This window comes from Lissotriton helveticus, chromosome 2_1, assembly GCF_964261635.1.
Source record: "Lissotriton helveticus chromosome 2_1, aLisHel1.1, whole genome shotgun sequence".
Taxonomy (NCBI): Eukaryota; Metazoa; Chordata; class Amphibia; order Caudata; family Salamandridae; genus Lissotriton; species Lissotriton helveticus.
Window position 1 is genome coordinate 66,091,871 of NC_136059.1, and position 27,074 is coordinate 66,118,944.

The window sequence follows — 27,074 nt, forward strand, 5'->3', positions numbered from 1 at the left end:
TACAGGGTTAGTCCAGTGTCTTTGGGTGAGAGGGATCTTCTCAACAACTTCTTACTAGATTGAAGGGGATTTGATATCAACAGTGAGAGTGGCTTCAAAGGCTCAATCCTAGTTGATACCGTTCAGAAAGACCTTTTACTCTTTTGCATATGATCTTTGCTATGTCGACAATAAAGCATAGGAAATGAAGCAGCAAAGCACATCTATATGGCACTACACTGATCATCTCTTCTCAAAGGTTTTTTTGCCTGCACCCTTTACCTGCGGTCACTAAGCAGGTTAAAGTAGTGTGCTAAACTAGGACAATCTTGTTAACTTGTGTAGGGCAGTTTGTTAAAGGCTTTGCTGGGATTATCACATATCACATCTTCCTTAATCTATTCCCAGAGTCACACGAAGACATGGTTTATAGATCTTTGGTATGATCTTTCCTTGATGCACTCATGTGAATGCAGGTGTTGCAACTATTTCATAGTTACACATGCTTGTAGTTGTCTGTCACAGCTGGTACTTTCACCTTTGTTACCTACCAAGACAGTAATGCCTCATGCTCATGATTCCAGGGAAGTTGATCTAATTGTTTTAACCAGTTACTGCATGGCATCAATATATGCTTTCAGACACCCTTCTGAGAACCATATGGAAAAATTGGCAGTAAGGAATTGTGCCTTTATCAAACCTACAATCAGTGTTAATGCTTCTATCTCTAAACACACCTCACCCATGTCCAATGATTTTCATGTATAGATTAACTTGCGGTTTAACACAAATTAGTTGTTCATTAGGCGTCTCATGATAAATGTATGCTTCTCTCAAAGAGCCTCACAAGGTCACAAGAAGAGTTCACAGATGAGCTTTAACTGACTCAATGGCGGTTAGTAAGAGGTAAAGTGCTCTGAGAAGTGCTATCTTGCAGAGGATGGTGAAAGTCAAAACAGAAAAAGTAGAGGAAAACAGGTATAAGCATCTTCTAGATACTGGAAGACATTAGGACTAAAATATATATCTAGGATGTTATTAACATCTTGAATTTAGATTTTAGAGAATTTTGCGGTTGCACAGTATTTTTCTGTTTGGAATCTCAATGTGCAAAGCAGGAAAGGAAGAACTTCTTCCCAGCCAATTCGCAAAGCTCTGATGTACAACGCAGTTTTTAAATGCTGCCTCTCAAGAGTTTGTGGGGCTTTATGTGATTATCTGAGCCTTCGGAGGATGCTGTACTTTTGCTGCTGATTTTATCTCACAGTCATAGCACCGATAGAAGCTCCGGCTAGAGTACAGTCCCTGCAATATAATGAGGCTTTTCGTCATCTTAAAGGTGCTCCCACAGTCATTACAAACATAGTTTTTATCTCTCATGTGTATCTTCTGGTGCTTCATAAGCGAGTAGTTGTACCTAAAGTTCTTCCCGCATTCGTAGCAGGGGAAGGGCCTCTCCCCAGTATGGATACGGTGATGCTTAATCATGGACGAGTTTTCACTGAAGCCCTTGCCACACACAGAGCAGGAAAATGGCTTCTCACCAGTGTGTATTCTCCAGTGTGTCAGCAGTTGGGAACTCCGGCTGAATCGCTTATTACACTGTGTGCAGGAGTATGGTTTCTCACCAGTGTGGACACGCTGGTGTTTTGCAAGGGAGGAGTTGTTGGTGAACCCTTTGCCACAGTCACTGCATATGTACGGTTTCTCTCCTGTGTGGATTCTCTTGTGTTTCACCAGAGATGAGCCATCTGCAAAACACCTCCCACATTCATGACAAGAATAGGGCTTCTCCCCAGTGTGGATACGCACATGCTTCAAAAGGGAAGAGTTGTTGTTGAACAGTTTTCCACAATACTTGCATGAAATGTTTTTCACTCCAGAGTGTATCTTCTGGTGTGTAATAAGGGTGGAGCTTACGCTGAAGCTTTTCCCACACTCTTCGCATTTATAGGGCTTCTCCCCTGTATGGATTCTTTGATGGGTCAGAAGGGTGGAGGTGACGCTGAAACACTTACCGCAGTCAGTGCAGGTGTATGGTTTGTGACCTGAGTGGGTTCTCCGGTGCTTTACGAGTGAGGACTTGTTGCTGAAACCTTTGTCACATTTTTCACATACATAGGTTTTCAACCCCGAGTGGATCCTCAAGTGTTTTACTAGCGAGGAACTTTCGCTGAAGCATTTACCGCAGAGATGGCATGTGTATGGTTTTTCGCCCGTGTGGACCCGCTCGTGTTTTTGCATTGCAGACTTATTACTGAACCCTTTCCCACATTCATTACAAACAAATGCTTTCTCTCCGGTGTGAATTTTTTGATGATTTATGAGAGTGGAGCTCACACTAAAACTTTTCCCACAGTCATTGCATGTATAGGGCTTCTCTCCAGTGTGGATTCTCTGATGCGTTATAAGAGTAGAGCTGACGCTAAAACACTTCTCACAGTGGTTACATGCATAGGGTTTCTCGCCGGTGTGGATCCTGCTGTGTTTAAGAAGGGAGGAATTGTAACTAAAACTTTTTTCACACTCGTTACATGCATACGGCCTCTCACCTGTATGGATTCTATTATGTTTCACAAGAGCAGAGTTGAACCTGAAACATCGTCCACATTCACCACATTTATAAGGTTTTTCGACTGTTACAGGGGGTTGAACAGGTCGCAGAGTATTAATTCTAGGTTCAGTTTGATCTACAGTTGAAGTGAAACATTTATCGTAATCTTCATTAGTACTATTTCTCAAGGGGGGAGGATGATGTAAAAGCTCACAGTGTTCTTTACAACTTTCCCATCCTTCTATGAAGGGGTAATGCTCCTCTTCCATGTTATTATCATGCTGTATGAAGGAACTGTAACCTTCCCAGCTTTCAGTACACGTGTATGGGCCTTCCTCCATTGAATCTTCCTTCTGTGTTATGGAGTTGGAAGTACCTGGTTGACACTGAGAGGACAGATCCAATATAAAGCGTCCAGAACCACTCTCACAATCAGATGTCTGATCTACTATAGGGCTGCTGACATATCTTTCAACATTGGAAGACTGGTCTGGTGCAGCGCTGCTAGCACTTTTTTCATGGTCAAAAGTCTGGTCTTGTATGAAGTTGCTGCCACCCCTTTCACAGTCAGCGAACTGGTTCAGTGTGAGGTGGCTGCCACCCATTTCTGAATCACAGGATTCTTTCAATAATTGATACCTGGAAACTTTCCCACAGTTCGAAAACTCGTCTAATGCAGAGTTGTCTGCACCACGTTCATAGTCCAAAGATTGATATATAAAGGATTTATTACCAGCAATTTCACTGTCGGATAAGTGATCTGGTTCAGAGTTGGTTCTTGTACCACAGTCAGAGGACTGATGCAGTGAGGAGCCGACTGTACTTCCAAGGTCAGAATACTGATCTGGCATGAAATTTCTGGCATATCTCTTATGGTCGTAGGACAGATCTAGTACTAAGTTGCTAGAGTTTGAGCATTCATCCACCATATCTTTGGAGTTTGCAGTTTCAAAGAAAAGAGATGGGTCCATTGTGGAACTTTCGGTATTTCCCTTACACTGGATAATGACTTTGCTGTCACCCGATTTGCAAGCAGAGGATAGGTTTCATGCTCCTCTTTCACAGTTTGCAGAGAAATCTTTGGATACGTGCATTTGCTCCATAAATGCACAGGTCTGCCTTCTTAAGGCACTGTAAATACGTGAATAATGGAGGTGCTCCTCATTTTCCAAGGTGATCAAAATGTGGTCAGATATTAGTGGATCCTGCCACCATTCCTTCTTCTCCATGGTCAAACTCTATATGAAGAAAAAAAAGGAAATTATTACATGAAAAATATAAAATACAAAGTGATATGAAACAAGCTGGACAAAACAGTGAACATTAATGTTAAAATATTTTTAATGACACTAATGAGTCCACCAGACAAGACAGAGATATATCTAGAGTAATGCCAAGTGGTATCCATCAGCTTAAATATCCCTATCTGTTTATGAATAAGGAAAGAGTTGTGAGAAAAGGTGCTGGGTGTGTGAGAAATCTAGAGATCTGAATCATTTTACTGTTGCAAAGAATACAGAAAGTCTTGAGCTTTTGGGAAGGGAATGTCCCCTGTATGGTGTACAGTCATGTTCCCCAGTCCAGAGTGCGTGACTATCTGTAATCCAGATTTTTGTCCTCTAGCCGCACACTAATCTACTCGTTGTGCAGAGGCCTATGCCTTTATTATAATTGTAAAGTACAACACCTATCACCTCTGGGATGTCACTGTTTGAACTGCGGTATCTAGTTGGCAGAGGCTTGCACCCTGTCCAAGTAGGGACCACCACTGTAGTAAATCAGATACACACCCTAAATTAACCTGTGTTCACCTTCCGGTAGCTTGGCACAGAGATGTCAGGCTTAACTTAAGAGGCAATGTGTATTGTGTAACACATAAAACCAGTAACTCAATGAAAACACAAAAAGACTCCACACAGGTTTGGAAATATTTATCGGAGTAAAACAAGACCAAAACAACAACCATTACGTAGAACTCATGCTATGCATTTTTAAAGATTAAATGTGGAAATAGTGCTCAGTAGTTATTAGTGGTCAAAAGATTACTTGCGATGACGAAGGACCGGTGCAAATCCTAAGTTCAAGCAGGACATCATGGTGCACTGGCCGGATAGAGGGACCAAACTGGGACCGCTGAACACAGTAACTTGGATTATGCAGTGCAGTCTGCGCCGAGCAGCTTTGCTTGGCTTCACGTCGTCGGTTCCAAGAAACTGTGCAGGGAGGCTTTGCAAGGATTCGCATCGTATGGTATCAGTTCCGTGAGGTCGTCAGCAGAGGGGCGAGGCTTGACAAGGCCTTGCATCATCAGTTTCAAGAGGCTGTGCAGCGGGGCTTTGCGTCATCCGGCATCTCGGGGAGCTCAACAATGCGGCAAGGCTCTGCGGGACTTTGCGTTGCTACATGTCCGTTTTGAATAAATCAGCTGCAGAACCCAATTCTGAGGCCCAGGACCAGGGGGGCACCTCAGGCAAGGGTAAGACTCACAGATGGCAGAGTCCAACAGCACTAGCAGGATTGAAGTAAGTCTTCTGTGTCCCTGAGACTTCATAAAAGAACAGAAGGCAAGTCAGCAAGCCCTTGGAGTCACTCTGGGTTCAAGCAAAATGGTTCCAGTCCTTGTTCTCAGTAGGTAGAGATCTGCAGGGCAGCTCAACAAAGAGGAGAAACAGCTCCTAAGAACAGTTACTCACAGCAAGGTGACAATCCTTTCACCACAGTGGTCTTTAATTCAACAGAGTTCTTCCCAGGTCGACTAGTGTACTGATTTGGTAGGATCAGAGCCCTGGTACTTATGCTCAAAGGTGCCTTTGATGTAGGGGTGACTCCAAACAATTCATCTGATGTGCACAAGTAACCCTATCAGCCCAGTCCTGTATGCCAGGGGTGGAGAGCCCCCGTGTGCGAGGACAGTAAACAGCCGATTCAGATGAGTGAGCCACCGCTTTCCCTTCCTACCCAGGTATGCCGATGAATGTAGATGAATCAAGTCACAGCCAGCCCATGTTGTGGCTATCTTGTGGCCTTCTAAAAGGAATGCACAAAGTGTAACTGTCTCCCAGCACAGATGTGAATTGGAGACAGGCTGCAGGCACACACAGCAAAGTTAAGGGCAGAGTAATATCAACTTTCTAAAAGCAGCATTTCTAAAATGGTAATGCCAAATCCAACTTGACCATTAAAGAGGATTTCTCGTCAACATTCCAAAGATATTAAACATGTTAAACATGAAGTAGCTACTCCTTTCCAATCAGGAATTACATCTTTAAAGGTATTTGAAGGAATCCCAATGCTAGCCTATGGAAGGAGGAGGACTCACAACAGTGAAAAACTAATTACCGGTTTGTCAATGCCAGGACATACAGGACTCAACAGCACATGCCCTGCCTTTTATTTACACAGCACCCTGCCCTTAGGATCACTTAGGGCCTACCTTAGGAGTTACGTGTGTGATAAAAGGGATGTTTATGGCATGACAAGTGGTTTTAAATGTCAAGCTGAGGTGGCAGTACACTGCAAACAGAGGCCCTGCAATGCCAGGTTTAAAAGGCTACTTGTGTGGGTGGCACAACCAGTGCTAGTAGCATTCAATTTACAGTCTCTGGGTATATGGTACACTACCTTACAAGGGACTTAAAAGAAAATTAAAACTATGAATCGGGTATACACAAAATACACATGCTTAGGGAAGGAGCACATGCACTTTAGTACTGATTAGCAGTGGTAAAGAGCTCAGTCACAAAGCAGGCAAAACATTTGGTGTAACCCTGCAAAAAAGGCCATTTCCAACATGCACTATAAACGATCTTTCACCTGTACCTTTGAATTTAACTTTATGTAAAAGCAAAAGACACTGGCATTCACATAAGTTTTCTTGCTGTATAAGAGAGCTCGATTTCACTCTCAAAATAAATGGCGCTCATGCTGTTTAAGGCCTTTAATATGCAGCAGTCTAGTCCTAATTTAATGTGGTTCTGGACTGGACATGCGTAGTCTGAGTAACATGATCTCTTCACCCCAGGCCATCAAAAAACTGATTGAAGGTATACTGAACAGAGCCCAACGCTATATTTGAACAGAATGGAGATCTACATTAATATATCTATGAATTAACTGCAACCTCCTAGCAGGCAGGCAGACAAATATAACTGTTGGACTGGGCTCTTTCTACAGCATCATCCTCAAAAGTTTGGCTTTCACTCCTACTTTTGCTGAATTCGTTTTTTGCAGCCTGAGGTCTCTATGCACTCACTGATAACCAGTTCTAACGTGCTTATTCTCTCTCCCCTAAATATAGTAAAATTGGCTTATTTCCCATTGGCATATTTAATTTAAACATACGTCCCTAGTAAAGTGGTTTTATATGTGCCCAGGGCCTGTAAATTAAATGTTACTAGTAGGCCCTACAGCACAGATTGTGGTACCCAGCATGTCTCAGGTCTGTCATCATAGTCTTTGTGTGCAATTTTAAACTGCTATTTCAACCTGGCATGGTATGGTGCCAGGGAAGGCAGGAAACCAGTAGACTTCAAAGGGAAACCTCTAGAAGCTTTTCGCTCGTCTAAGGAAAAAACAGGCATAAATATTGGACCTCAGACACCAGGTCTTCAGTACATTTCTGGGTCTGTTGAGGCACTGACACAAAGAAGGACTGCTGTGCTGCTGAAAGGACTGAAACTCTGCTGGATTGCTGCCCTGCTGGACTAGTGCCTTGCTGGACTGTGGCCCTCCTGCCAGAAGAAAAGAGATTTGGACCTCCACTTGAACTCAGGAACCCACTGGGACTCCAAATGCTAGTGTGCACACCTCCTGTTGTGGTCCAGCTGGATCAAGCTACTGACTGGCCTTGGTGTGGCCTCAGGTAGGCTGAATTGAAGTTTTTGGGTTCTTCGGTATAGCAAACAGGACCATTAGCACCAAAACCTTGTCACTCGTACAGCCCGCCAACGAAACGTTCCGTCAGCCTGATCCTTTAAGCCACAGTATCAGCTGCTAGAGGAGAGTGCCATCACAAACCGCCGGCCTGACCGTTCACTACACAACAGAATATTCGTGCTACAGCGACGCCCATCAGCGAAGACAGACCGGATCTTCACACTACATCGACGACCATTCCTGCCTTTCGCGGCTTCATCCCTTGCGTCGCTTTTCAGAGGGACTAACCTGGTCTCTGTATCCGAAACACGCTCCATCACGGTCGGCCTAAACTTGTGATTTTCCCCCCGTTTTGAACGACTGCAAGTGGCATTTTGGGCTTTTTGGCCGTATTTTCACTTCAAATCTTTAAAATAGCATATCCCCGGGGTTCTACCGATTGGATTTTTGTCATTCTGGTGTGAAATTATTTATTAAAATTAGCTCTATTCTTCTAAATTGGTATGCAAGCCTTCTTGTGTTTTCACTAGATATTGTTTGAAGTGATGTATAAATAATTTACACATTGCCTCCAAGTTAAGTCTGACTGCTATGTGCCAAGCTACTAGTGGATTTAACACCGATTAATCTGGGGTTTGCCTGTGATTGGGCAATGTGAAGTTTGCTTCACTATATAAATCAAATCGGCCGGTCCTCTTCTGCCCCCACTGTTGTTTGTTTTTGTGTGCACTTTGAAAGCAGTACGCAAGGAAGGTGGTGGAAGAGGCAAGCGTGGGCTCAGCTGAGCCTATAACACTATTTTATTGGTTTTATTAATAAAGCAATCAGGCCCTTGTATGGATCTGTCGATGCTAAGGTGGCTACTTGGCACATAGGCCGCTGCAGTCAGGTGGTTGGTGATCGCACCATTCACCAGCGCGGATTTGTGGCTATGAGGGCTGAGACTTATCTAACTACCGCAGCAGCAGACACGGCCCTGTTGTGAAGGTGACGCCAGGCTCTATCTGGGGCCTCTTATGAAAAAAGGGCGTTGTGTGGCTTGGAAGGGCCTCACTGGCTGTCTTCTATGCCTGCACGCTTTGCTCTGAGGTCCTGTACAGGAGGCTCCCAGACGGATGCTGCCAGGTGCTTCGTACACATGGGATTGGCTGAGGCAGTTAAACATGGGCCTATGCACATATGGCCTGATTAACATGCACGAGTGGTTCCGCCTTGTTGCCAACAGTGCCAAATACCCATTGCCACCCGGCTCTTTTTGATGCCTGCCCATGTCCTTGTGACTCCCAGTGCCCATCTTTTGCTGGGCTACTCCAGGGAGAGTTGTGTGGCCTTGGAAGCGGCTATTTACCCACTTCTCAGGGGACTGAGATGAAACTGGTGCTTTCTCTGACCTCTAACAAAGGTTTACTAATCTGCAGTCCTTGGCCTTGAGGTCGTTGACAAGGCCCTGAGGTCACAGTCAGGCTAACATTTAAAAGGCAATAGCTAAACTGATGAAATGTCCAAGAATGACCTAAAAATCAGTCATCTTCCCAAATCAACAGAATATTTTGTCAGGATGTTCTAAAACTTTATTTTGACCCTGTACGGTTCCTAAGAGACCCATGTTTCCAACTTTGATAGGTATAAAACTAAGTTGTGCCCAGTACTCGTTTTGTCACTCGTGTATTGGTTCTATTGGGTCTTCTTTTTGTATGTGCAGACTCATAATATGCGAGTCATTAAATAAATTTTTTTTTAAAAAAAAGAAAGTTAAGGAAACCTTTGCACCTCCCTTAAACCAAAAAAAACCAGCCTGTCAAAAGAAATGTTTGTGCTACTTGAATGCTTGTCTGTTGGAGAGGACGTAATTACACCGAGACCTGCTTACCGTCACTAGTGGTTAGTGATAGACATCTAGAACATTACATGAGCTAGTTGGATGAGAGTTAACACATGTGTTGCCTCTCATCCAACTAGCACTTGTAATTATTAATTCGTCTACGAGCAGCAGACCATTTGAGGTGGGCAATATCCATTTATTAACATAGTGACTAGTCCTGGTGGTGCATTCTCCTAAGACCCAGCTGTGCAATTACATCTAGAACATTGTTGACCTTGAATAATCAAACTATTGCAACACCACAGTACTGCGAAAAGAACAAGACATTGATTCGTGGTTGACATACCGTCCAATTAACAGTCATTGTATAAGGTTATCTTCTTAATAATAAAAGTATCGATGATCGTTAGGGGTAATTTTTAGGATAGTGCTACTATCTTACTAATTTAATTCTGTTGAATGTTCATTGGTCACCTGCCTGCTAGCATTACATCAAAAGTACATTCATGAAAAAGCAAGAAGGTCCTAAAAGGCACAGTTAGCGCGTAGTGTATACAAACTACTGATAAATAAGCAGATGCTTTTATTGGTTCAGTCTGTAGCCAAAATGTATGCTGCAGCTTTGCACTAGCTAGTATTGGTAAAGTGCAAAGATAGGCTAAATGTAGTTGTTTGCGCAGTCTAAAAAAAGTCAGAATTCAGTCTGCATGATAGTGATGACTTCAGTAACATTTTTATGTAAGGGAAGCTTGGCAAATACATCAATAGTAAGAAGAAATGGGTTTTTATGAACAATACTATTGGGTAGATCCATAATTTAATTGGGAAGAAACCCAGTGGTAATTAGAAGACTGATCTGCTTGTATATAATTAGACACAAAACTTGTTAGCTAAAGACTGTATGTGCCACCTTTAAAGTGTATACACTTTATTGTAGTCTTAAGGAAAAAACAGGATGATGGAAAAAAAATATCTTTTTTAAACTGTTTGTTTTGATATGTTATCCTTCCTGCTGTTGCAGAAGGATGTGAGCCAGAGTCGGCAGCTTTGGGCTGAGCAAGTGAGTAATGACTTCTACTGCAGCCCTCTGAGATCGGCAGGCAATGCATCGGTGTGTCTGAGTAATGACTCCCACGGAAGCCCTCTGCGGCGAGTCTGTGAGTAATGACTCCTGCAGTAGCCCTCTGAGATCAGCATGCCATGCAGCGGTGAGTCTATGAGTAATGACCAACTGCATCCCTCTGCGATTGGCAGGCGATGCAGCAGTGGGTCTGTGAGTAATGACTCCCAAGGTAGCCCTCTGCTGTGAGTCTGTGAGTAATGACTCCTGCAGTAGCCCTCTGAGATCCGCAGGCCATGCAGCGGTGAGTCTGTGAGTAATGACTCTGGTAGTAGCCCTCTGCGGCAAGTCTGTGAGTAGTGACTCCTGTGGTAACCCTCTGATATCAGCAGGCTATGCAGCGGCGAGTCTGTGAGTAGTGACTCCTGTAGCAGTCCTCCGCGATCAGCAGGCCATCCCTCTATAGCTTGCCCGCAAGGCGTGCAGAGGCCTCCTAGGGCCTTTGCCCTACAGCCATTCTGTTTGACAGATACAGAGGCTCTTTCTTCCTGCCTCTCTACAGTTTACTGGTGGAAGCGGCTCAGTCCTCCTACCGTTTTAGTGTGTGCCCATGTGGGAAAGTCTTCGCTGCAGCTAATCTCAAGTGTGCTTTCTGATATTCTTCTAGTACCAAGCCCTCCATAGAGCCATACAAGTATCCGTCTCCCACAAATCTATCCAGTGCACCAGCTGCGGGGGAGCTCCTATATGACACACATTCTGGGGTGCCTTGCTCTCCTGTCGCTCATGTTGCATTCATTTTTGGAAGGCACAGGGAGATTAGAATCAGAGGATGCTGAGCGTCTCTGCCGAGGCTCTAACCCGGTTCCCCAGCTTCGAGGGTGATGTCCAAGCCGTTAAGCCCCATCCTCTCCCCTCTTTCTTTCTCACACACTAATTCTCCTCCTCTGTCTAAAGTTCAATAACCATTTCCTACACAAACTACCTATTCCTCTTTTATTCTCTGGGGCGCTCACCACTATCTATTCACCATGTCACATAATTCCACTACACAACATACAATTCAACACCACACAATTCTACAACTCACATTTCCAATACAACCCACATAATTCCACTCCACACTACATACATCCTCTACACTACACTCCAAAACAAAACCCATAGGTAAGAAACATTAATTTACTGTGCCAATAGGTCTATATTCGGCACAAATGCAAGAACTATTGCATTGCAAATGCTTGTTTTATTGGGGTTTTATAGATACTAGTAAATTGTCAGGGAGGGACTTATCACAATATTTTATTTGCAAGAACATCCAGGGTCACCAAAGCTGTTCACTTTTCCTACACTCCATTATTTTCTCTACATCAAAGTGCATTCCCATTATCTGTGTGGGAGCTAGAAACAATATATCATACCAAAATGGGTGTGGGACCAACGGCTGAGCTTATTGGTTCTTATAGGTCCCAGTATAATAATAATAATAATGATAATAATAATAATCCACATTTGTAAAGCGCAAACCATCACCCGTTAGGGTCTCTAGGCGCTGGGGGCCGTCGGGAAGATTAAGCAAGCTATTGCCCAGAGTCACATGGTGCTGGGCTAATCTGCTGCCAGCCCCGGGGATCGAACCGTGATCCCCAGATTCCAGAGTCAGTCACCCTGGCCGCAGCGCCGCGCCGCAGCGCCACACCTCTCCCTCCCAGTATAAAAGCACCTTGCTAACTAAGAACTATGGGCCTAGGTCCAACTCATCTTTTCTAGCCTCAGCGTGTGCTCAGGCATACTGGAGGGTTGAGTCCTCCTGTTGAGCCAATCGAAAGTCACAGGCTCCCTGCAAAATGTAATGGGTTAACAAGCAGGCCTTGAAAAACCAAACATTTTTTACCAGACCTGGAGGTCTAGCGACTTAAATTCACTCAACCCAACTAATGCTCCTGATCCATAAATTGGTTTCAAATCATGTGATCCAGGGCATATATTTTTATTCACTGAGCCGCTAATGTATTTATCATATATGAGAGCATCTTCAAATATGTGCGTTCAGAATACCTAGTGTATAAAAAAAACCTTGTTTGATTTAATAGACTAAACTTTTTCTCTATAGAATACAAATCTACCCCCGACTTGACTCCTAGTTCAGTAACAGCATTGTCATCAGGGTGCGGGCCCAGAATGTTTCTCAAATCATGTTTTGAAACAATCACTTTTACTAAATATATAGCTAAAGCATTAAGTGGTAGCACACATTCATTTGCAATTAGCAGATTTTCCAGTGAAATTGTCACAAAATTACCCACTGACATGCGGTTTTACTGATAAAACTATATAGTGTACAAACAATATTTGGAAATAAAGTTTCTGCACAAATTTTTCACTTGCATCATATCACAAAGTAAAGGGTTTTGGTTTGTTTTGCGCCTATTTAAATCTTTCTTTGCATCACACTTCTGAATTACAAAAAGTAATGTGCTTTCGTAATTCCTGATCTATTTTAAAATATTTGTACTATTCCTTTACAAGCTAATTAAAAGTTGTACGATAGAAACAAAACTGACAACCTACAACCTTTTGTTTCACAATGATGGTCAGACAGCTCACTTCACAAAAATATGCTGTTGTAAGCAAAAGAAAAGTAAACACTATTATCAAGGATTAGATAAGCATCAATTAGCATAAAGACAAACTGACATTCAACCTCTGTCTTTGAACAGATAGCCAATGTGTAAAGATAAAAACAAGATTTAAAAGCATATCTATTACTCAATCACTTCCTGAATAAACAGAACATTTGTCCCGCTCCAGCTGAAGTTTACTCGCCAGAACGGAAAAGTTGCTCTTGAAACAGCTCGAGACGATCGACTAAGACTCGTCGTAGCGAGAGGGCAAGCAAGTTTTTAAAGGCATGACAAGTCCTGCTGCAGTGATATCCCCTCTGCTTCTCTTGCCTACTTTGACTTCTTCTCTTATGTGTTTGCTGTGTTTTAGCAGGCAAGGGGTCTCCGCACCGGATGTAGTCAGATTATCTCTCAACAAGTCTTCAAAAAAAGCATTCTACTCCCAGGAGTGTTGCCCTCAGCAACTCAGCAACTACCCGACTTGGGCTTTGACAAACTGGGTTTTTCTCAAACTCTGCTTGAACTACAGGGTACTCTCGTGAAGACACTTAAGTACTACTCTTCAAGAAGGATCTATTTGACAAGACTGCACGTGCTGGTCTTGACTGAAAGTCGCGTTTACAGTCTGAGTTGAGCAAGGGTTGCATTTCGATTTGGTTCAGCTTTACAGGACATAGGAATGATCTTGAGAGAGTTCCTGTATCTTACAATAGCTTTTGCATCCACCAAATTTCATGGGCTCTTCATTCTTCTTATAACGAACTGGGCAATGTGTCCTTATACAAAGCACTACTGCTAGGCTGGACTACTGCGCTATTTTAGGACTAAGCTCCTGTCTTGGACTAAGGGTTTTCTTTGGAAGTTTAAACAAGAGAACACTTCCTGTAGCAGTATATAGGTATTTGGATTTCCGCTTCCTCGCTTGAGCCATGGAGCAGACGATAGCCATTCCATAGCATTGGCCAGTATTGGATCGTTATACTGTTTCACCCATCGCTGAATGTGGGCAGGCAAAGACTTCATAAACTGTTTGAGATACTTTTGTGTCCATTATTTCTTCTACAGTGGCTACTAGTGATCCCAGCCATTTGTCAGCTACATCCTTAATTTTAAAGAATAGTGCAAGAGGAGTACTCACTGTGCCTCCTCTTTCTTTTCTAAAGCTAATTCTCTACCTCTCAGCTTTTACCCCGTACGCTCTAGAATTGCAAGCTTAATTTCAGCATAGGGTGTAGTCCTCACAGGGCCCACCACTTGATAGGCTGTTTGGACATCCCAGGTTATTACCCAACCAAGAGAGTGACCCTTAATTATTACATGGCCAGTTAGCATGTCCCTTAATGATTACGTGCCTAGTTAGCAGCTTGAGTAGTACGCTCAAAATGAATAAAGAAAAAAAAAAGAAATCAGGGTCTTCTCCACCATAACGTTTTTTTTTAATACAATGGAAGGGTATCTGGGGCCCAGTCAGGGGTGGACTTAAACCCCCTTTAATTTTCCTCTTAATTTTCTAGTTGACCCCAAAGTCTTTCCTTGTTGACTCTTTTTCCATCTTTTTCTTTCCAGTCACAAATCTTAATGTCTCTGTTCAATTCGAAAAGTTTGTTTCACCCCAAGTTTTATACCTGCCATTGCTTGCCTTGGGATCTCCAATGTCATCTTCTCTCTCCACCAGAACAAAAATAACTCCACCATTAAGGAAAGGAACACATGGAATCCATGTACCCCTGTACAACACCTATGAGGAACAAAGTTGTTAGTTTCTTTCTCCTTCCCTCCCCTGTCAGAGACGTTTGTGTACTTGTTGCCCTTCCTCTGGTAACTGTGGTGCGTGTAAGCGTGTTTGGGCGGCTTGGTTCCGGTCAACTGTTTCATGCACTCCCCAGTCTAGGGAAAAGGATGTCCGCCAACCTTGCAATCCTGCCATTCCCCTTCCCTGTGGCTCTTAAAAAAGTACTTGGTATGGCCATGACTCTCCAAAACTTTAGTGGGAGTTGACAGCCATATTGATGTCTGCTTTGTTGTCGTCTCTCTCCCCATGGTACTATGGCCATTGTCCTACGTCTTCTAATCCAACTAGAATGCAGGTAATCAGTGGAGAAGTCCCCTGTTTGTATTGCTCATCCAAAAGGTTCCTTTCTTGCAGACTCCATCCTCCACAGGCTTCCCATTTCCCTTGCTCGGTGACTGCAGCGCCTCTACTTCCCTCCACCTGTCAACAACCAAATGTGGTCTGTCCTTCCTGTTTATATTGTCTTACTTTTGCATCTTACTTCTTTGTCTATTCCTTCTTTTTGAATGTCTTTTTTATAACATCTCCATCTCAATTACAGATGCTGCTTTCTAACCGAGGACACTTCTAACAGTTATCTAGGATAGTCCTCTTCGTTGGAATGAAGAAGTAGAGAAATCAGAAAACTTTACCCAGTCTGTGTAGGGCACAACAACTATTTCCTTTTAGAGGAGCACTTCGATCTCTTCTTCTAGTATTGAGATCCGGTTTTGGTGGAGGATGAGTGTGTAATAAAATGGTAGGGGACAGAGATGATGAATTCTAAGAGGCAGCCCTGCTGAACTACTGATAACACCCAGAGAACTGCAGTAATTTCCTCCCAGAAAGGGTGGGCATCTAGTCTCTCCCCAATAGGTGCTGTTTGAATGGCCTGTGGTTGGCGCTTGTACGTTTGCGCCAGGGCAGAGGATGTTTTCTTGTTGGTGCTGCACCTGGATTGCTGCGCACCAAAAAGTGCGGACGGGAGGGGTTGGCAGGGGGCACACAGACTTTGCAATCTTGGGGTCCTTTTTCATCTTTTCCATCATGACAGCTAATTAGTTCCCTGTAATCTGGAATATTGAGGTGCTGTTAGACCTCCAGATTGAACCCAAAGATGCAAAGATACTTAACAGCAGAATAGGATACAGGCTTTTACACAGGAATAATTGACATTGGCAGCGTTGAGAGTACAGCCGACTTTCACAGTGAAAATACTCTTTCCCTCACAGACCAGTTATTACCCCTTCCTTTTATAGGTCTCAGGGAGGCACTGCACCAATGACTCAATCTCCTTCCAGTTAAATCTATCATATCTTGACGTAAGCCAACCAAGTTTGCACACAGTATTAGGTAGCTTCACAAATTGCCATGTGTTTGTTGGAGGTGCCACAGTTCTTGCTTTCCTTACATGGCACGGAAGCGTCCTCCGTTATGCGGATATGGCCATAGATGCAGGAAAGGTCTTTGGGAGAAGCCCCAAATTTCTCCTCAACAAGTAGCGTGACAACCTTTGCCCAGAGAGGGTCAGAATTATCTGGGGCTGACTTGAGCAAACCCTTTAGCATAGGCAGAAATTGGGAAGCACGTTTTGTCTTTTAGAGGGTCTCCACCAAAAAGTCTTCCTTATTCTGTAAGATATGCATGCCAATTCTATGGTAGTGGGTCGATGTCTGAATAATGCCATGATATGTAGTGGTAACATCCCGAGGAGATGGTTTCGCCAGTATGGCTCCAACTGTAGGATCAGCCACAGCTCTACGCAGTAGTCGTACCAGGGCTCGTCCCCTCCTCCAGCAGAATGGTTGTAAGGATCTTTCCCTTATAAGGACTATCAATGTGAGAATACAAATGCACGAACCAGTGGCGAGATTCTGCTGGATATGGAGGAAGAGAAGATTATAGTTGTGGGGATGTAAACAAGGGTGGAGTTGGAGGAGGTGGTACCTCAGGCGGGGAGTCGAGGGCTTGTTGCCTTGTCCTGTAATTGGGGGAACCTGGAGTCAGAGTACACATCTAAGGCGAGTTCCTATTACAAAAATCAGCCTTTTCTCTAGAATTCGGAGCAGCATGAGGGTCAGTGTTGCTGGAGGCAATTTAGCAGAAATATTGCCAGTTTATAGATGCATGAGGAGCCGCTTTTTGTTGGCTTCAACCAGTCTTCTTGAGGGTGTGAGCAGTGGATACCTCTGAGTTCTGTGTCGAAGAGGCCCCAAGTATTGACTTAGTGCCCTGAAGGGGTGTTCAGTGCCCTGTGGAAAAGTGTCGAGGCTTGTCTCCTTTTGCTGGGAGCTTGCTTGACTGAAGTATTCTCTTAGTGCAGACCAGAGCCCGAGGGCAGGTCGGAGGCAGAGGTTATCTTTCTACCCTGCTTGGAACTGGACTCCCAACTGCAGCTGGAGCAGCGCTCCTCCTCAGTACAGGATTGCTAGAGTGAATAGGTTTTTGACCCTCGGCTTTGCAGTGAAATAATATTCACGCCCTCTAATGTCCACGGCGACAATGCCCCATCCTTATTGTCTTCCTTGGAGATGCTCGAGGAAAAGGTAATGTGCCTCCCAGGCTTGTTTAATATTTTTTTCACATTCAAAAACAATATAAGCCACCACAATCAGCACACCCACTTATTTTTAAGACAAGTTCAGCATACCCGATGGCTCTTGACACACACTCTTGACACACAGTCAGGACACCACCAGATTGGAGACCAACATGCATTAAAAAGACAAAAGTGAGGCAGCAGGACTTTTCCATTGATGCACCAGGGATCTGGAACAATATCCCTGTATCAATATGATAAGCCCAAAGCTTTTATAGAAACACACAATACAGTTACAATCCACTAACCAGTTACCTAACCTATCACTTGTTAACTTTAGCTGGCCTTTGACCGTGTACAGCACTCTGCTGCCTTTTGAGCCAAGTTTACGCTATACAAATAGCACAAAGAACCAAAGACACATCGGAGGCTTTGTAAAGCAATTACATTTTACTGAATTTCTATGATATGTGGAACATCATATTAAACACCTAAACTGGTTGCATGACTTTACAATATGGTTCCTGTCACCACTAGCATCATAAGAGAAATTCAAGAAGTCACAGTGGGAATTTTTGGAAATCTAAACAGAGAGTTCTGGCATCATAAAAGGGTTTTTTGTAATAAAAATAGCTTCATGACAGCACCCAAAGCGGTTTCCTTTCATCACAATAAAACGCCATTCTATGAAATATGCGATACCGAAGGGAATGATGGATGGAGCGTTTGAGCAAATCAAACACCCCCAGTCAACTGATCTGGGTTTAATCCATCATCATTCTTTAGCTCACTCCACCACCCCAGTTCAGAAATGGCCATATGCAAATCAGTCTGACCCTCTGCCTCATGGGAACAGTCCAGCCCGAACTGCCAAGCAATGTCTTCCCTGGACCGAAAACAAGCATCCTGGGGCAAGTTTCTGGCTAATCAGCTGTCATCAGCCAGGCTAGCTTGAATCCAGTGGCAAAGTGAGCAAGGGACCCACGTCTGGGCATACCCTGCCAACTTATGGTGAACAAGCGATACCAAAGGGGGATGATGGACGGACCGTTTCAGCAAATCAAACACTCACCCTCCAGTCAACAGATCTGGGTTTAATTTGTCATCATTCGTTAGCTCATTCCACCACCCCAGTTCAGACATGGCCATATGCAAATCAGTCTGACTTGAGAACAGTCCAGCCCGAACTGCCAAGCCATGTCTTCCTGGACCAGTAACAAGCATCCTGGGACCGGTTTCTGGCTAATCAGCTGTCATTAGCCAGGCTAGCTTGAATCCAGCGCTCTGACATCACAATAGGTTTTCCTAATATCATAAAAAGGCTTCTTAAAGCACAAGACAACTTAATTTTATCAAGCAAAGGCTTTTACATTTCACAAGGCTTTATGTCATCACAAAAAGCTGCATTACATTAAAAAAGGACTAACATTACATGGCTTGGTGACATTATATTATGAATTTGTGTCTGCACAATAGAGCTTCCTTTAATAACAATGTGCCTTCCGCATACGATAACAGCCTCTCTTGAAATCACGTTAGGGCGGCGTGACATTACCACAAGGACTCTAGAACCCCAATCCAAATAGGGATTGCAACATCAGAAGGAGGACGGTCTTCCATCCCAGAAGGGCTTTCTAGCAACAAAACAGAATTTGCTAGCACAAGTGCACCTCTTGACTGGCCAATAATGCTTTCTTACAGTGCCTCCCTGCCATTAGAAAATGACTTACTGACGTCGCAATGGAGTTCTCACCGCTCACTCAATGCCCTTCTAACTATACAAATGCATTTTCTGGCATCGCAAAAGAGCTACCCGATATTCCATTTAAGATCACTAACTGAAACAAAATGAGACTGCCACATAAAAAGCCACGTGTTACAGGAGTTGATCTACCTATCACCAGGTTCCTCTTACCCACCCATTGCTCCCTCTCGTATTTAACTTCTCTGATTTGTTTTCCTCGTAGTCATCGTTACTCTGTAAGTACGAAAGACTAGATTGGCGCAGGTGGAATTCTAGCGCATGATACAGAAATCATAAGAAAGTCGGCAGAACTACTGTGGCACTGCTAGCCTTGCTCATTGTTGTAGGTGAAGAGCTGCACCTCTTTTAAGCGAAGTAACGTCAGTGAAATCACAGAGGTTCCTCGGGTTGTTTTAGGATGCTAACCTCAAAGCTGCTTTCAGTTTCCCCAGCTTGCCATGCGTTTGCTTTCAGTTTCCCCTGCCTGTGCATGTTTGCTTTCAGTTTCCCCAGCTTTCCATGCACGTTTGCTTTCAGTTTCCCCAACCTGTTTGCTGACTGCTTCCCCAGCCTGCCATTCATGTTTGCTTTCAGTTTCCCAGGCCTGCCATGCATGTTTGTTTTCAGTTTCCCCAGCCTGCCATGCATGTCTGCTTTCAGTTCCCCCCAGCTTGCCATGCATTTTTGCTTTCAGTTTCTCCAGCCTGTTTGCTTTCTGCTTCCTCAGCCTGCCATAGATGTCTGTTTTCAGTTTCCCCTAGCCTGTGCATGTTTGCTTTCAGTTTCCCCAGCCTGCTTTCTTTAAGTTTCCCCAGCCTGTGACTCATGAGAAACGTGCAAAGCTGTTTGCGGGATCAGATGGCCGAATGACAGGTCGCTGGGAACGGGATTTTAGAGCTGTTAAAGGCCTGGCTCCAAGGGGTTTTGAGCTGCAGCACCTCGAGCTGTAAAGCAGCTGAATGTCACCAAACATCCAAAGCGCCAGGAAACTTACAATGGTACCCGTGGCACTACACACAAATGTTCATCTATTCATCACCTGTGCAGGCCACAAAAGAAAACGTTACTGGAAAGGGGGACAGTACAAACCCTCGCGAGAACCAATGGGGTGCTGGAAGAGGGTCTTAAGCAAGGAAAACCAAGTCCAGGCAGACCCACAGCCTGGATCCAAGTGGGATTAGTCCCCGCAGACCCACACCATGGGCCCACGGGGGATCAGAGCCCACAGACCCACACCCTGGGCCCACGGGAGATCAGTCCTCTCAGACCCACGCCCAGGGCCCACGGGGGTTCAGACCCCACAGACCCACACGGGGGTTCAGTCCTCTCAGACCCACACCCTGGGCCCACGGGGTTTCAGTCCTCGCAGACCCACACCCAGGGCCCACGGGGGCCCTCTCAGACCCACACCCAGGGCCCACGGGGGCCCTCTCAGACCCACACCCAGGGCCCACGGGGGATCAGAGGCCGGCTCCAAGAAAAGAACGCACCTGATCCTTGTTATCAGGTTCTGGAGCCTCACTTATACTCTTAGCCAACTCCAATTTAGGGTTGATACCTTCTCCAGAAACTTAGAAGTCACCAAAGTAACTCTGAACTTACACTTTTCTTTTTTAATCACTAAACCAGCAGCTTGTAGTCTACTCAGCACTTTCCATAAGATTTCATCATGTTCTTTCAAATCCTTACCATAAACCAATATATCATCTTGAAAAAACTTTGTCTGAACCATGTAACACTTGCTTCGTAACGCTTTGGAAATATGCCGCAGCAGAAGCAAGTCCAAATGGCATTCTCACAAATTGGAACGCCCCAATAGGTGTGACAAAGTCAAATGCTTAGATTCTGGGTGTAACTTACCCTGGTGGTAAGCGGACAGATCCATCACACTAAAAATGTTGGCGTCTTTAATAAGGGTTAGAGTCACATTGATGTTTGGTAAGGGTTGTCTGTCAACCCAAATACATTTGTTTAACCCTCTTAAATCAGCACAGAGACAAATCTCCTTTCTACCATCCATTGGTGCCAAAACTACCGGAGTCAACCACTCAGAGCTTTCAATCTCCTCAATAACACCCTTATCTTTGAGTTTTTTTAATCCCACGTTCTAAAGGTTCCATCAACATAATTGGAACTTTCCTCACTTTGGCTACAAAAGGTGTTGCACCACTCTTTAAAATAATTTTTTGTTCAAAATGTTTTAAACAGGCCAAGACCACCACTAAATACATAAGGAAAATGTGTACAAATATCCTTAGGCAGTTCTTCTTTAGATAATAATAGTACTTTTTGTGTACTGTTAGGATTGAGTGTAATTCCCATGTTCCTTTGATGTCTCCATCCAAGGAGATTGTCACCCCTCTTTGCTACATAGATCTTACCAACAGTCTCACGATCATCAAATTGGATTTCCTTAACGCAATAACCCACTACATCAATCTTCACACCTTCATATCCGACAGGGTTAATGTCTGAAGGTAAAAGATCAATGTTTTCATCACCAAAAGTAGTTTCCCAATTTTTATCACCTATCATTGTATAGGGTGATCCAGAATCTGCTAGATCAGATATTTTTTTCCACTAACAATAATTTCACACTCAGGCATATCTAAAGGATCAGCATCCACACTCCCATCATCACGTGTACTAGAAACAATTCTTGTTTCATCAGATAAATAATTTACATTTGGTTGTTTTGGTCCACGACATACTCTAGTGTAATGGTCCTTTTTGCCACAATATTTACAGAAAGTAAATTTCGCAAAGCATCCTGGACTGTTTGTCCACTGCCCCTCACTTCCACACCTGAAACATTTGGGTTTACTATTTCTAGTATCATTCTGAGTAAACTTTTTCTTATCAAGATTTTTGTCCATGTCATTATTTACAAGAGATGGAGTTTTTTCATTATCTTTGTTACCATGTTTATCTATCTTAAAAACTTCATTGACTGATGACTCACATGAAGAAGCATTTTCTTTAGTTGAACTATCTTTACTCTTCTCATTCCGCATCTCTTGTACCCGCATGTTAGTGTTTTCCATTCCTTCAATAATTGCAATTGTGTCTTTTAAATTAGGATTTTTGCTCAATAACTTTTCTTGCACTTTGGTATTATGTGTACACCTAACTATTTGATCTCTGATCAGAGAATCATTTAAATGTTCAAACTCACATGTTCTAGCTAGAGTTTTAAGTGCAGCTACATAACTTGAAATTTTCTCTGTCTTGCCTTGAGTTCTAGAAAAAAAATTGTGTTCCAAAACCACATTAATATGTGAACCAAAATGTTTCTCAGGCATTAAAATAGACATATCATATACATTACTAGGTTCTCCAGCTTCATTCCCTATTCCAATCAGATCAAGACTTTCATAGATACACCTCCCTTCAATGCCTAAATTATGCAAAGTAATTGCTGTTTTGCGACATGCAGAAAACTTTTCTCCATCTATGGCTATGAGATAAGAGTCGAAAATTTGTTTCCATCTCTTCCATGGTAAAACAGGATCTCCTTTCTCCGACAAAAATGTGGTGGTTCAGAAGAAGTCGACATTGTAATTTATGAATATATAAAAGAATCTAAAATAATATCTCTATTTGATAATAAAGAGAATACATGTAATAATGCCTGTTATAAGTAAGCAATAAACATTACATCATATTTGTGAATAGTCTTGTTAATATAGTGTGTGCATCACTGAGTGCACTGCAAGTTCGTTGTTTGGCAATACTTGTTTCCAACAAAGTCAATTGTGCATGTGTATCACAGTATACAGCAGCTCCAAAATTCTGATATATGTAGTTATCAAAACAATACAATATCTGAAAGAGCAAGTTAATCATCTAGTGTAGATAGTTCAGTTAATAGTTAGCTTCCGGAAGAATAAATGCTTTAGAAAAGCGTTACCTGAGTGATCAGTGTGATCGGAAACGACATACTGACAAAACTGACGAGAAATAGTAAATGAAAATGGCTGCCTAGGTCGATTACGTCAGTACGCTGAGAAATGGTAAATTAAAATGGGTGCCAACGTCGATCACGTCAGAACGCTACAGAGCATTTGAAAAGAATGCCAGGAAACAGCCTCTTTTAGCAATGATAATGCGGTCTAGTTCTTCACTCCCACAATGCACCTGGAGTGCAGTTGAATTCCACATACGTCATCTCATCCTCCGTGGAAATAAAGCCGTGAACATACCTCACGCAAGGAAAGGATCGAAGGTCAGCACTCCATACACACTTCAACACGGATACTTGCAGATCGTTGGAGGTTATTTTCAGACGTCCGCTATAGAGTTATGCAGATGATATGCCTGGAGTCGTCGCCTCAATTAATTTCAAATGAGGAAATAGGAAGGTGAGATCTTCAACTTGCACGTGAGTTCGTTTCAGTTCAAAATGTCATGTAGGGTTTATTTATTCTCTCTTCATCTCGTCGCCAGTGTTTTAAGTAAGATTCTTCAAGTCAAAGGTTGATTAAAAGATATTTATTTGAGCAGTTCAAAACACAACCGTCACGGACCTCAATCCAGGCTCAACTGCCAGATCAGGTTCCAAGTGGAATCCAAACGTAATAGAATCAGAATATGAGAACCATCATGGATTACATGGTGATCATTCCTAAGAAACATTCCCAGGATGAAAGATCATAACAGACGTGCTAGGGAAAAGTTAGCCACACCTGTGGGTTGGATTAGCCGGACCTTAAATCCAAGGAGAGATTTTCTCTATTTTGAGTTTTGACTGAGATGTGCATTCTGGGACAGAAATATCCCACACTTCCCAGGAAGTGGTCATAACAGAGGGTGGCAACTTGAACCCTACTGATTGGGGGTGCTCCTCCTCTTGCCAGCCCAGAAACTGGAAAACATATGGGAGAGCTGCACAGCACCACTGATCCCTGATTTGGTAACATCAGAAGAATAACAGCCCTGTTGAACCCTTGGACTGCACAAGAGAGGACTGCACTCAAAAGGACTGCACCTGCTGTACTCTCAATGCTTCACAAAGAGCACACTTTGCCAGACTCCCTGTCGCCAGCTCCATCTCCAACAAGGACATGCCCAGCTGACCAGCTTAACATGGACTTTACTGGATCCGTGTTAATCAAGAAGAGCTCTTCTGTGGAAAAAGAAGGGTTGTTTTTCTTTCCACTCAAAAGTTAATTAAGGAAAATGTTGAGTTTTCCTTGAACAACCCTCACCCACCAGGGTTTCTCCTTGGTGGCATGCTTCATCATTGGGTTTTTCCTGTTCTGCTGCCGAATGGGGCATGCTACAACCTACAAGTTACGTGGGAGCACATATAGGTGGTAAACGATATATTTAGATGAAGTATGTAAAAAAGGGAGTAGGAAAAAAAATTTAAAATACCTGGCTGTGAAAGAAAAATACATACAGCACCAATTGGTGTTTGTATAAGGACATTCTGTAAGAAATAATATTTGTTGCTGCTGGGAGTGGACCAATGGAAATAGGGGCCCCCTGAAAGAGCGAGTATAGGGCAGACAAGCAGGGGAATCAAGAACAATTAAACACAGAAACAATCTGCCCAAATTGATAAGAATAAGGGCTCTACTAGAGTCCCGAGTTTATATCAACAGTAATAAGCTCACTAGACAAGCAAAAATCATGACATCCAAAACATATGAGTCAAGGAAGAACATTCCATAATTATTCAATGTTTACATATATAAATTAGAACAGGACATAATCACATTAACATAATACATAATCAATTCATTCAACCCGAATCCCACACATCCCTTCATTCAATCATATCCAATTCACACCTACTCACACATTCTTCGTACATCAAAATCACATCACACTTCAGTTGCCAGTTAACAATGTGTCCAATCCCGCAGAGTCTCAGGGAGAATTTGAGACTAGATGACAGAGTGGCGGGACAAACTTGGAGCGCCAACGCGCGTTTTGGTGTTCGGCCAGATCTGGGGCCAAACCTTCATCAGGGCACAAAGTGGAAGGGAGGGGGACAACATCTAGAATCTGTAACAATTACAATTTCGATATTTATCTATTTCATCTTTTTTGCTGCTGGGGGTGGAGCCACTTGAGGGCGCCACCCCTAGCAAGGGAGTAGACTTGACACAAGTTTGCCCAGAGGCGGCCCTTTCCTCCGTATGGTCTCATGTTGCACACTGCCAGCAACAGATATTTCCTACAGAATATCTTGATACAAACATCAATTGGTGCTGTATGCATATTAATATTTTTGTTTCAGCCTGTTTTCTCTTAATTTTGAGAGAATATCAAAAAGTGGTATCTGGGAATATCCTTTTTGGTCCTGAAGAATAGCCTTGGGGTGGGGCTACAAACAGTGGAACTAAGGCGCATTGTTCCATCTAAGTGAAATGAAATGATGAAATGATTACGCTCTTGTATAGCGCACGACTACCCGTAGGCATCTCGGCGCTTGCTTAGGGAACCCGTCCTGGTATTCCCCTGTGAGATACCCCGGCAGGGTGTCCACAAGGTGAAAGCCAGGCATCCCGCCGCGAGGGGCCATAGTGGAGATTAAGCAAGCTATTGCCCAGAGTCGCAGAGTGTGACCCCGTGAGTTGAGTAGGCACCGGAACGAGAATTATCGAGTCCGTGGAATTTTTTGAGCCCGAGACCCGCCGAGGCGGGGAATCGAACCCTGGTCCACGGCTGATCTCAGCTTCCGGGTCTGCCGCCTCTAACCACTGAGCCACGCTTCTCCACTTAGGTCGTGAAGAATAGCCTTGGGGGAGGGAGGGCGAAACAGCTGAACTAAGGCACATTGTTCCCCCTAAGTTTCACACATTCCCCATAGTTTAAGCATACAGGATAGAGTTAAAATAATTAACTAACCAGGTATTTTTAAATTTCTCCCATTCCCTTTTTCACATACTTCATCGTAATATCTCTTTTACCTTCTATAAGTGCTCACACATAACTCGTAGGTTGTAGCACGCCCCTTCTGCAGCAAAACGGGTCTTTCCCAATGATGAATCATGCCACCAAGGAGAAACTCTGGTGGTTGAGTATTATTTCAGGAAAACTCACCATTTTCCTAAATTAACTTTTCAGTGGAAAGAAAAACAACCCTTATATTTCCACAGAAGGGCTCTTCTTGATTAACACATATCTACAAAGGAGGACAACCCACTTTTGGTTTTCCTCTCCCCCTTGTTTTTTTTTTTTTAATACTTTACTGGATCTTACTAGGTGCAATGTAGAAATTTTTGTCCAAAACCCCAATAGGCAAATCAGAAGCGGTAGAAAGCACATTTTTTAATTCAATCTTTAAGAGTTCATGTTTTCAGTTCCTTACATTGGATATTTGCCATTTTGGTGACATTTTAAAGATAAATACATTGTCTGTCTATTTTTTATAAATTGGTACTGGCTTTTTATGCTGTTTTGTCTTACTTTACTGGTTCAGTGATATTAAATGTTTTACACACCTGTCTCCTATGTTAAGCCTGACTGCTCATCAGCCAAGCTACCAACAGTTGAGCAAAGATTCATTTATTGAGACCTGCCTGCACCGGATTTGTGACTGTGGTATTATTACTAGTTTTAGGTACCTACCTACATCCACTAATAAACAGGTTTAGTGGATGGATGCCTGGCTGCCAAGATGACATCACAGCCTGGGAGGGTGAGCAAAGACACTCAGCTGTTGCGGCTCAATCTCCAGGCATAAAGTAAGAGAGTACCTAGGTTCGTTCCGGTACAGGACCCTGCCTTGTTGCTGCAAGAGAAGATCCTCCTGAAAGGGCAGACTGAACGGAGGACAGATGCTCATGTTCATGAGTTTGGGATATCATACTCTCCGTGCTCAAGCCTAAGCCCCTAGGATGACTTGACCTTCATGATCTTCTTGTGAACTCTGGGCTGGAGTGGTATAGGTGGAAAGGCATACAGACGTCCTGAGTTCCATCTCAGAGCGGGAGCTCCTTTGGAAATTCCAGCAGGCAAGGCTACCTGTTCCCCATAGGCCAGAACGGGTAGTTTGATTATTACATCTTATAAACCTGACTCGGTGAACTAGGTAGACATTCGAGTTTAGTATGCCTGAACTCAGAATGATAAAATAAATCTTTTAGTGAAGTT

At 43.4% G+C, this 27,074-nt stretch overlaps 1 protein-coding gene across 1 annotated transcript in view; it reads right to left on the bottom strand.

Annotated features, from left to right (window-relative positions):
* Positions 1–1,046: 1,046 nt before the first annotated feature.
* LOC144817710 (uncharacterized) overlaps positions 1,047–27,074 on the bottom strand; it is a 49,601-nt gene continuing 23,573 nt past the window's right edge. The window contains exon 3 of the mRNA XM_078674472.1: positions 1,047–2,615. Coding sequence (XP_078530598.1) covers positions 1,186–2,615 — 1,430 coding nt within the window. The 3' untranslated portion in view covers positions 1,047–1,185. The remainder of the gene's footprint in view (positions 2,616–27,074) is intronic.